This window comes from Anabrus simplex, chromosome 1 (genome assembly GCF_040414725.1).
Source record: "Anabrus simplex isolate iqAnaSimp1 chromosome 1, ASM4041472v1, whole genome shotgun sequence".
Taxonomy (NCBI): domain Eukaryota; kingdom Metazoa; phylum Arthropoda; class Insecta; order Orthoptera; family Tettigoniidae; genus Anabrus; species Anabrus simplex.
In genome coordinates this window covers 1,589,180,739-1,589,193,283 of record NC_090265.1, presented here as the reverse complement: position 1 = coordinate 1,589,193,283, position 12,545 = coordinate 1,589,180,739, and the positions used below count along the sequence as shown (strand labels likewise).

At 36.5% G+C, this 12,545-nt stretch overlaps 1 protein-coding gene across 3 annotated transcripts in view; it reads right to left on the bottom strand.

Annotated features, from left to right (window-relative positions):
- The window catches only part of Sec31 (secretory 31), a 386,738-nt gene that overhangs the window by 226,319 nt on the left and 147,874 nt on the right, over positions 1-12,545 (bottom strand). For all 3 annotated transcript variants that reach the window (XM_067138230.2, XM_067138232.2, XM_067138231.2), the window contains one exon: positions 12,380-12,488. In XM_067138230.2, coding sequence (XP_066994331.2) covers positions 12,380-12,488 — 109 coding nt within the window. The remainder of the gene's footprint in view (positions 1-12,379; positions 12,489-12,545) is intronic.

The following is a 12,545-nucleotide window of genomic DNA, read 5'->3' as shown; positions in this document are numbered from 1 at the left end:
GTATCCGGATTAAAGGCATTCAACCCCTTTTTCACCCCTCCTATTGGGATTTTCCGAAAACAAAAAAATACGTGTTTCCTTATTTTTAAAGGAGATTCTAAACACCAATTTTTACATCTGTAAACCTTTAAAGTTTTGAGATATAGATACACTCATTTTAGAATTTCACCCCCATTTCACCCCCTTGGCGACGTAATATTAAAAAATCCTCTCTTAGCGAGCACCTACATCTTAATATGAATGTATCCCCAAAATTTTGTTTCTTTATGTCCAGTAGTTTTGGCTCGGTGATGATGAATCAGTCAGTCAAGACATGTTCTTTTATATATATATAGATTGACAGAAGAGACAGAAAGGAACTCAGTACATGAATGAAGAGATACTGAGAAGAAAAGGATAACTTTGTACTAAGTTGAAAATATGTCTCTTAGTTGGGCACAACAAAAAATTTACATTATTATTATTATTATTATTATTATTATTATTATTATTATTATTTACTGTAGATCAGTGGTTTTCAACCTTTTTTGAGTCCATGACTAACAACATTCCTTCCACGGCTCCCCTGTGGAATAACCCAGTAAAAACTATCAATATTTCGTCATTTACTCAAAGAATCTGTGAAAAAATATACTAACAAACATACAAAATAAACAGAATAGACATCATCTTTCTAATATTCTGAGAATTAAAACTAAAGCACAGAGATGAGACATCTATTAGTTTCCACCTATTCAATACTAATTACGTGTTACTAATAACTTTTATTCAACTTGGGACCGGTTTCGACACACAAAATGTCATCATCAGCCATAAAATGAAACAAATATATAAGCAAAAACATAATAATCAAAACTATTGTGGATACATATTGAAATATGATCATTAAAAACTATTTTTGAGCAAAATCACTCCAAATACAAAGAATATAAGAGGTTTAAAAAAAAAGGTGTTAAATGTTAATTTCTAAGCGGGATATTTGACTTTGAATGACATATTTACTGCGACCAATTTTCATATAAACAAACCTAGAAACAAAATATAGAAAATTCTTATTTCTATCACTTTATGGTGCACCACCTTGTCAGGGAACCATGTATCTCTTTACAGCACATTACGTCCCACAGAATTTAAAAACACAATCTGAGCCTGGTTGGTGAAATCTTAAATGACCACATATCAAATGGTGAAACTGATGCACTGCAAATCCGGTCGCCACATCACGCAGTTCATAATCTGCTCACATCCAGTCCTCAAATATCATAGCATTGGTAGCATAGAAGTAAATCCAGATTTCTTCTCATTCTGTCATTAGCTCTTATATGAGTCATATAGCTGGTTGTTGCAGGCATACGCATAGCAAGCCAAGGTTTTTCTACATAATACTGTTCTCTGGCCAATATGTATACTAAACCGAATGGTGTGAACTTAGAGAAGTGCATGACATTCTTTAACTTTATCAAGTTTTTTTTGTTTTTGTTTTTTTGCAAGTTGCCTTACGTCGCACTGACACAGACAGGTCTTATGGCAACAATTAGCCAGGAACGGGCTAGTGGTGGGAAGCGGCCATGGCCTTAACTAAGGTACAGCCCCAGCATTTGCCTGGTGTGAAAATGGGAAACCACGGAAAACCATCTCCAGGGCTACCGACAGTGGGGTTCGAACCCACTATCTCCCGAATGCTGGATACTGGCCGCACTTAAGCGACTACAGCTATCAAGTTTTTTTTAAATTTAAATTTAACAATTTCATCTTATATCTGTATTGAACTGAGAACATAAGAGATGTAACTTGAGGGGTCCACCTTTTCAATACAAATAAATGTTATAATGGTTAAGTTACAACATGTTTACTTGGAACTAGTCTCAACGTTATTTAGTGTCATCTTCAGCCAAAATGTGAGAAATAAGCAAAGGTACATACATACAAACATATACATTACACAAAATATTATAACATTATGATTAAATAAGAGTAAAAAGGGGGAATAAAATAGTGAATGGATATTCAATCACAAGTTCAGAACTTGGCAGTCATTATCAAAACAACCCATGGAAGGTGAATTAAAATAGTAACCTAATTGTACAAACACGAGTTAAGACTCAACAAACATAATCTTTTAAAAATACATATAACACTTTAAAAGTTTGCTCAAGTCCGAGATGAACTTGGTAGTCAAAGAATCAAATTTGTAGTCACTTTTTTCATTAAATGATGTCACTTATTAACTAAGAGAGTAGTGAACATTTTCTTTGAGCTTTTAACAGGTTTGCGTAAGATGTTCCTCTGAGAGCTTTGAAGTTAGCTTTACATCATAGCTGTGCTGCTGACTGTGGTCTATTGTTTTTATGTTGCAACATAACGTGTAAGGTGAAGACCAAGTTTTTGAACCGAGGTGTCTACGATGTTCGCAGTTCAATGCGGAACCTGCGATGTAAAAAGGAGATATTTATTAAAAAGTTGAATTAGTGAAGAAAAAGAAAGAGCTTGGGCTATGACTGAATGAGACTCACCTCCGGCGGCAAAGCTGTGACGCGTGATGAAGAGGAACTGAGTGTGATGGATAAGCTTGGGTCAGGGAAGTGGCTAGTGTTGGGGTAGGAAGGAGGAGGAGCAGTAGGGGAGGTGTGAGGAATGGAAGGAGGTGAATAAGGGAGGGTGATGCGGTGAAAGCGTGTGGCGTAAGAAAGTATTACGCATAATATGAAAGACAGATCTATTATTCGGAATTTTAATATTTTTGAAAAATGCAATGAGAAAATCGAACAAGATCTTTGGTTTCTCGGAGATATCATTTAAGTCTGAATTAAAATATTGATCTAAATGAATATAGCAGTTTTCAGTAACATCTAGTAAAGAACCTTTATTTAGAACTTCTAATACCTCAAGATCTTGATCTATTTCAGTAAAGTTATGTTTAAATTCTTTCATATGTAGGCCGACTGGAGAAAATCGGTTATGTTTTATAGCATTGACATGTTCGATCTACGAAGCTATTATACGTAGCCGCTTTTTGAGTTTGAGGATGTAATGAGTCCTTTCTTATAGTAGTGGCCGTTTGAGTGGGCTTTCTATAAATACTATATGTAAATGAAGAGGGATATCTATTGATTTTCTGCAGTCGGCCTACATATGAAAGAATTTAAACATAACTTTACTGAAATAGATCAAGATCATGAGGTATCAGAAGTTCTAAATAAAGGTTCTTTACTAGATGTTACTGAAAACTGCTATATTCATTTAGATCAATATTTTAATTCAAACTTAAACGATATCTCCAAGAAACCAAAGATCTTGTTCGATTTTCTCATTGCATTTTTCAAAAATATTAAAATTCCGAATAATAGATCTGTCTTTCATATTATGCGTAATACTTTCTCATGCCACGCGCTTTCACCACATCACCCTCCCTAATTGCCCTTCCTTCCATTCCTCACACCTCCCCTACGCTCCTCCTTCCTACCCCAACACTAGCCACTTCCCTGACCCAAACTTATCCATCACACTCAGTTCCTCTAAATCACGCGTCACAGCTTTGTCGCCGGAGGTGAGTCCCATTCAGACATAGCCCAAACTCTCTCATTTTCTTCACTAATTCAACTTTTATAAATATCTCCTTTTTACACCGAAGGTCCTGCATTGAACTGCGAACAACGTAGACACCTCGGTTCAAAAACTTGGTCTCCACCTTACACGTTACGTTGCAACATAAAAACAACAGACCACAGACAACAGCACAGCCATGATATAAAACTAACTTCAAAACTCTCGGAGGAACATCTAACGCAAATTGAATATTGTATTACTGTCAAAAGCTTAAAAAAATGTTCACTACACTCTTAGTTAATAAGTGACATCATTTAATGAAAAAAGTGACTACAAATTAAAATCTTTGACTACCAAGTTCATCTCGGACTTGAGCAAACTTTTGAAGTGTTATATGTATTTTTAAAAGATTGTGTTTGTTGAGTCCTAACTCATGTTTGTACAATTAGATTACTATTTTAATTCACCTTCCATGGGTTGTTTTGATAATGACTGCCAAGTTCTGAACTTGTGATTGAATATCCATTCACTATTTTATTCCCCCTTTTTACTCTTATTTAATCATAATGTTATAATATTTTGTGTAATGTATATGTTTGTATGTATGTACCTATGCTTATTTCTCACATTTTGGCTGAAGATGACGCTAAATAGCGTTGAAACTAGTTCCAAGTAAACATGTTGTAACTTAACCATTATAGCAATTATTTGTATTGAAAAGGTGGCCCCTTAAGTTACCTCCCTTACGTATGCAGCTATCGAGCTCAGTATCAAGTTCTTTTAAGTGCCTTTTTTGTCTGATATTCAGATATGTGAATCTGATGTATAATGATACGCGACGATAATTAAAATGATTTGAGTTTAATCAAAATCTGGCTCATCAATTCCAGCTACAAACTAGAATGAAGAAATGTGGAAGTGCTCTGATGAACATTTAAGTGTTTGGGAAATGAAGTAAGGTGAATGGCAGGAAAATGAAAGACACATCAGCCCTTGGTTACCTTAATAGTGTCAAGATCGGAAGAGAACGGGAGCTGATCAAGGAAGGTCAGGCAGGAAGGATGTACGGGAAAAGCTTCACTCTAAAAAGTGGAATCAGTGCCAGATTCAGCTAGGGGCACCACAGATATCACACACATCTCTCTAGTTGTGAATCCCTACAGGGAAAAATGTACGTAGAAAAAGAAAATCCTGTGGTAAGTAATATAAGTTAAAATCGTGCAAGCTATGCAGAACATAGTAAAGTAAGTAGAAGTATGTAATATGAAATTCCAATATAGGAATCCCATCAGCATAATTGAACATTTTCACTTTTCCAGCAATGGAAAATGTAAGAATAATATACAAATATATATAAACAAATAAACACAGGCTCTAATTTTATTAAAAGTGGCAATTCAAAATCTATTCATTAAACAGGAATAAATTGAGAACCAAATGGGCTCTGGTAGAAGTGGCTTTTTAGCCTTTCTTAACAAAAGCAATACCACCAGCAAAAAGGATGACATTAGATTAAAATATATTTTACTGAAAAATATAATAAAGCTAACATTCAACACAAACTTCTCTCCCAGCCAGTCTCCTACACACACTTCCCTATCACTACACTGCTTTCTATAATGGAACTTTTTGACACAGGAAGCGAAGCTGAGAAATAATTCTACAAAATATGGTAAATGTCTGTCAAAATTAGGTGTTCAATGCTCATTAAAAGTGTTATTTAAATGTCATTAAAATCCTGGTTGGAGAATGCATAGAAAATTATTTTAATTTTTATGTAATGCAACTTTTGAATCTGAGTTCTCTTAACTTGATCACCATGTCCCTGAAAAAGATTCTTCAAAAGATAGTCTTGTAAAAAAAAAAAAAAAAAGAGAGAGAGAGAAGATTTCACAATTTTTCACAATTTCTGAACGATTTAACAACTGCAGATTTTCCACACACACAAAAAAATTGAAAATCATTTCACATGCCTTACTTTCTTGTTCCGAGTTGGAGACAAGAAGTGTATCCATAAATGGTGAGAATGATTCAACTTTAAATCATTTCCTTCTCTGAAGTTCTTCATTACTACTGCCACATTCTAGAATTGACCACGTTCTGTTTGCCACCACAAAATACTGCACCTTTTGTTTCCTTTAGGAAAGTAAGTAAACACTTAACCTTCTGAGCAATAGATAGATTGTCATCTATTGTCGTCATTATTAGCTTGACAGCCCATTGTGGGCCCTGGCTTTCTTCAAAAGTTTTTGTCATTCCTCTCTCTTTAGAGCCAGGCTCCCCCAATTTTCAACTCCCAGGGTCCATAAGTCTTGCCTCACATACCGTATTTCACGGCATAATCGTCGCCACCGCGTAATCGTCGCATCCTTTATTTTCAATACAAAAATCGGACTTTAAACCTTTAATTACATAATCGTCGCACATCCAAATTTTGTTCACTAATCTGGTTAAAAGGTAAATGGAACTGCAACGTAAGTTGCACATGAATGCGCAATTTAACCCTTTCCGGGTCACGGCGCAATATATTGCGCCTCGCGGGAAGTGCCCCAGAAGTTACGGCGCAATATATTGCGTGTCGAACTTCCAAGCATCATATCTTCGCTTCTCTTTGACTTTCAGCAATGATGGAAGAATTTGTCGTATCTGCCATCTATCGGCTATATTACGGAAGCTTGCGCTAATTTGTATTCTCTTTGGGAACGCTGTTAACTTAAATTTTTTATGTGAATGTCTACCACACTTGCGAGTCAATGCGATCTGATAAACATGGCTGCTCGCAGGCAAGCGGAAGTTTTTGAAAAGTGATGAAAAAATGTTTGAAATATTAATGAATGATGAAAGTGAGGGTTCAGACTTGTGTGAAATTGACTTAGAAAGTGTTGACGATATTGTGCCTGAAGTTTCAACTTGTGACGATGAAGGTGTAAGTGACAATGATGAAGAATTATAACCAGCTACCGCGAAGAGGCAGAAACGAAATATATCAACTGATCATCGGGTCTGGAAAAAAAAGAAACGGGTATTAATAAATTTTTACCTACTGATTTTGGCTATAAGCCTGATCTTGTCGGAATCCAGGATCAATATTTGAATGAAAATTCTCCAGAACTAGACATTTTCAAAATAATTTTTCTGCATACCTTAGTGGAAAAAATAGTAATAGGAACGAACTTGTATCACTCGCAATATGTAGAGAATAATTAGGTCATTTCTCCCACATCCCGAGCGTCAAAATGGACTGATGTTACTGTCGAAGAAATGTATTTGTTTTAGCAATAAATATTAATGGGTCATGTAAACAAACATACCTTGGAAGAATATTGGTTTGTGCTCAGCCCCGTGCTTTGAGGAATATCATACAAAAAAACTTTTAAGCAGGTAAATTGTGTGATATTGTTGTGTTTCATTTCATTCATCTGTATTTTATCCATTTTTGTGAATATAATGTCCAATGAGTGTGTTTTGCTATTTATAGAGAGATTTATTTATGTGCCTGTAAAAACCTAAATTGTGGGGTATGTGAGCGTTTAGAAAACCCAACCTTGAAAGGGTTAAATACGTGTATGGTTTATGGGCAATTTGGCAACACAGTCACGTTTGCGACATGTTGCACAACGTATAAATAAATAATACCGGTATATGTACGACGCATGGCTTACCGGTAGACTATCGGCAGTTTGACAACGTGGTCGCGAGACAGTGTACTATTTATTCACCACCTACATATTATGCTTACCGGTAGGCTATCAGCAGTTTGACAACGTGGTCGTGAGACAGTGTACTATTTATTCACCACCTACATATTATGAGTTCCCATTTGAAATACGTAAGGCTGTAAGTTATCGCTTATCGGCAACGTCGCCAGGAAATACCGGCTAGGTAGGTTGAATGGACCTCGAACCAGCCCTCAGATACAGGTAAAATTCCCTGACCCGGCCGTGAATTGAACCCGAGGCCTCCATGTAAGGGGCCAGCACGCTACCCCTACACCATGGGGCCGGCTCCTGTGTTATTGCGCACGAAGTGAAATCCAAGATGATAACACAGATTTCCACGGAATTATTCAGCCGAATTATTTACGATGTCTCAGTTGTCATCGCTAGACTCTTATCTTACTACTACGTCATAAGTGTCCGGGCATGGGATGAAAACTTTTATCCAAGCAGTCAAGATAATTATTAACCAATGCTATTAAAGTTTTATTTTATAAACTCGACAGTAATGTAATGTAAAATCATCAATAACTGGGAAGAAATATTAACCTAATTACCGTATGTTTAAAAGAAATTGAAAAAAATTAATGTTTGTTACTGACGTCTCGGAATACAGTCAACTATACAGTAGATCTACACCGTGCTAGCTATAGCTCCGGTTTGCGAGCTTTGCGCAAGCGCAGTAGTGTGTCGCAACCAACGAGCTGAACTGATAAATTGTTGCATGCTTCCTTGCTGCCTAACAGTATTGGCTGCTCTGGAATGGACAGATCACAGATGCATTTATTTGTTTCAGATTTACGTGATTACTGTAGACATGTGTGCGTGAGAATTTAAGTTTTTAATTTGTGTTTTGGGTGTTTGCAGAAATAATCTGTTTTAATAGTGAACAATTACGGAAAATATCGCAAAACATTAACGTGTGAAGCATGTATAAGCGATTATGGGTAAATATAGAAACTATTCTGCGGGCTTCAAGCTAAGCGTAATTGCCTTCTCTGAACAGCACGGGAACAGAGCTGCAGAAAGAAAATTTTCTGTGAGTGAAAAGTTGGTGCGTGACTGGCGGAAAGTAAAAAACAAGCTAAAAAGCACAAACCCTTCTAGACGCGCGTTTAGAGGTCCTAAAACAGGGAAGTTTCCTATAATTGACGAAGAAGTGTTTAGGTACGTCAGTGAAATACGTAACAATGGCTGCAGTGTATCATATGAAATGTTACAAATTAAGGGACAGGAGGTAGCGCGCAAACACAACATACCGGTAACTCAGTTTAAGGCGACTCGTGGGTGGATTAAGGGATTCATGCGACGACACAATCTGTCAGTGCGAAGGAGAACAACACTAAGCCAAAAGTTGCCTGCTGATTACACGGACAAGACTGTAAATTTTCACCGATTTGTCATACGTTTGCGCAAGGAAACTTCGTACTTGCTTTCTCAAATCGGTAATGCCGATCAGACTCCAATCTTTTTTGATATGCCTCGCAACAGCACTATTGCGCTAAAAGGATCACGGAGTACCAGCGGTAGTGAGAAGTTGCGATGCACGGCAATGCTAGCCATTACAGCTGACGGGAGAAAGTTGCCGCCTTACATCATTTTCAAGAGGAAAACGATGCCTAAGAATATACAGTTTCCCCGTGGAATTCATGTACGAGTGCAACCAAAGGGTTGGATGGATGTAGAACTCATGCTGGACTGGATTAAAACTGTGTGGAATAGAAGACCTGGTGCACTACTAAAACAACCAGCTCTGTTTGTTTTAGATAGTTTCCGAGGTCACCTCGTGAATGAAGTGAAGCAAATTCTCACTACAAATAAGACACGACAGATAGTCATTCCTGGTGGCCTAACATCTGCTTTGCAGCCACTAAACGTATGTGTTAATAAACCCTTTAAAGACCACTTACGTCGATTTTACAACGAGTGGATGATGAGCGGCGATCAGCAATTGACGCCCGCCGGAAATATCAGGCGTCCACCCTTGGACTTGTTATGCTCGTGGGTGAAGAAGAGTTGGGATCTTATACCACCAAGAGCTTCAAAAGGACTGGGATTTCGAATGCACTAGACGGTTCCGAAGATGACGCAGTGTGGCAGGGAGACGAAGAATCTGATACTGGTATTAACAGAGGCGAGGACGGCGCATCAGATAGCGAAACCTGCGATAGCGACACCGAAGATTTGGAATAAATTGCGTACTGGTAAGTCCGCATTTCACAACAAAGCGATAATTTTTTGCAAGAGTAATATTTTAACTTTAATACTCAAATTAATGACAAATTAACTTAATATGTTCATTTTTATTTTCAGGTTGGAAAAACGTTCGCCAAATTGTTGCGAAAAATTATGAATTTTGTTTTAGACTATTTTAATTATTTTGATATATAAACGCGAGTATTACGTGCATCTTAAATTTGTATCAAATACAATTTAGTTATAAATACATTTTTTGAGTAATACAAATACTGGTATTAAATATTCATCGTATAATGGTCGCACCCTACAATTTTTTTCGAAAATTTTGGTATAAAAAGTGCGACGATTATGCCGTGAAATACGGTATTCTTCCCACATCAACTTACATCTTTTAACTTTTCTAGTTCCTTCTAGCACAGTACTGAAGATTTTCTTGACCAATCTGATACCGTTCATACACAGTAGGTGCTCAACCCATTCCAGCCTTATGACCTTTATGGCTGTAATGATACCTGGTTCATTAAATTATTCATAAAGTTCAAAGTTGTATCTTTCCTCTACATCCCAGGTTCTTCAACTGGCCCTTAAATGAACCTTAACATCTTCCTTTCAGATATGTCCAGGAGTTTTTCATCAGACTTTGAATATAACCATGTTTCAGAAGTATGACACTCCACATTATATCCACAGATAATTTTATTCCAGAATAAAGTCATAAAAGCTGTTTCAATTGCATTTTAATTTGTTACCAAACTTTGAGCCTTATGCTTATTCCTAATGATTGGTCTGAAATAACATTAACTACAGATTCAAGACTCAATCTGGTCTCCTTATATCCCACATTTAAGGCATTTATTTCATTGATGTGGGGTTTTAAGAATGAACACAGTATTACATGTTTAAAATATTACTGCACTCGGCCATACCAGGAACTACTACTTGTTTACATCCATTCTTCAAAGTATTAGATCTCTTTAATTTTTTTTCCCTCCCAATTAGTGTTAACAGAGGATTGTTGCCCAAGTATACTTCCTCTTAAAAGAATAATCACCATCACAACCTTGGCGATACAATGATTCTTTTTTCTTTAATGTTCCATGGATTAATATTTAGTGTATTATTTGTTCATTTTCATATTCGTTTTTTGCATTTTTTTTTTTTTTTTTTTTTTTTGCTAGGGGCTTTACGTTGCACCGACACAGATAGGTCTTATAGCGACGATGGGATAGGAAAGGCCTAGGAGTTGGAAGGAAGCGGCCATGGCCTTAATTAAGGTACAGCCCCAGCATTTGCCTGGTGTGAAAATGGGAAACCACGGAAAACCATTTTCAGGGCTGCCGATAGTGGGATTCGAACCTACTATCTCCTGGATGCAAGCTCACAGCCGCGCGCCTCTACACGCACGGCCAACTCGCCCGGTTTTGCATTTGTAGCACTCACAAATTCATCTCAAAAAAAGTCATCTTGTCCTGTCGGTAATGCGAGACTGATGTGATGGCTATACTCGGTCCATTGACATGATGATGAAAATGGAGAGCATATGCTTTAATCGAATTCAAAATAAAATGACACAGTTGCAACACAGTTTACTGTGTGTAGCAAATCTCAAACAGATGTCCATCTCATGGTATGTAGACATTATAGTTATTTTCTTTTCTAACCTTTGTTTATAATATTAAACAGCATCCTGCCATGTCCTCAACACCACTGTAAGACTGGTCAACTAAAATTCTTCTAAACAAACAAAAGTTTGATTTGCATTTTGTATTTTCAGTGCTACCTTGCAGTGTCCTTTATAATCATGTTTCCAATATAACCATTATTAATGATGTTTCATTACAGAAATGTATTAACATATGTGTTGGCTTAATATGCTCATAGCTCAGTAATATGTGTGCACCAAGGATTCAGAAAATTACTAATGATAATGAGTCTGTTAATAATTTAATCATATCGTAATCTATGATCTTCATATCCGTATTGACGAACTACACAATTAGAAATAGGAAAGGACTTCCACCTTATCAATACTTATTTATTGCACTTATTATGCTACAGTACTGGTTTTGACCCCCTACATAGGGTCATCTTCAGCTGAACATTACATTCACATACAGATCATGAAGCTATGATTGAGATTACATTGTCTGGGGAATGCCATATGATAACAAATATTTGGTCACGTCCAAATGGGGCATGTCAAAACAGGAACTGGCGTGCATGTCACTCTGTGTGACAATGCAATTATATGTCTACAGTGATATGCTTTAGGTCTTAAATTAGTTTATAAAACACTATCTCCAATTAAAAATAAGTATATAAGATAAAAACAATATGTAGGAACACTTCATGCACATGAAGGTTCGTGTCTTGCGTATTGTTCAGTTCATCCATTGACTTCTGTGTTCAAGTCTTATTTTCATAGTTGTACACTTGGTTGATGTTTGTGGAGCTTGAATGATATGATTTGCTTGTAAAATTATCACATTGTGTACACAACGAGCTCACATATCAAACACAACTCAACCACACCAATAACAATAATTATAACATCACTGCATAGCTACAGATGGGAAAGGAGCCACCACTTTGAATCCCATGCCACTCAAATTTTACGAATGTCACAGGACAACATGATTCAATTTTAACATAAAACAACAAGATTCAACACACAGCAGAGCTGATTATACATATTTTATCATAACTGTATCCATACGCCTGACATTCTTTTTAAATTTGAAATTATTTTATTCTATGTATATACATGAAGACAAAATCTTTTATACATATAATGTTATTCCAAAAGTGAAATCAATTTATCTGAAAAAAAAGAAGGAGGAGGAGCAGCAGCAGCTAAGTCTTCTGCATTAAACCAGTACTGATAGTAAAGAAAGAACTATAAAATCTTAATATTTTACCATCGCCTGTACAGATCTTGAATGGTTTTACTGGTTTCGAATCCAGGTTATTCAAATGATTCTCAGCAGCAATGGCATCAAAAGTTGCTGCAGCATCACCTTCTGGAGCCTGCAAGTAGAAGGTTTAAATTTAAGAAATGGAGCACAAAAATTCTTTGAATAGAGA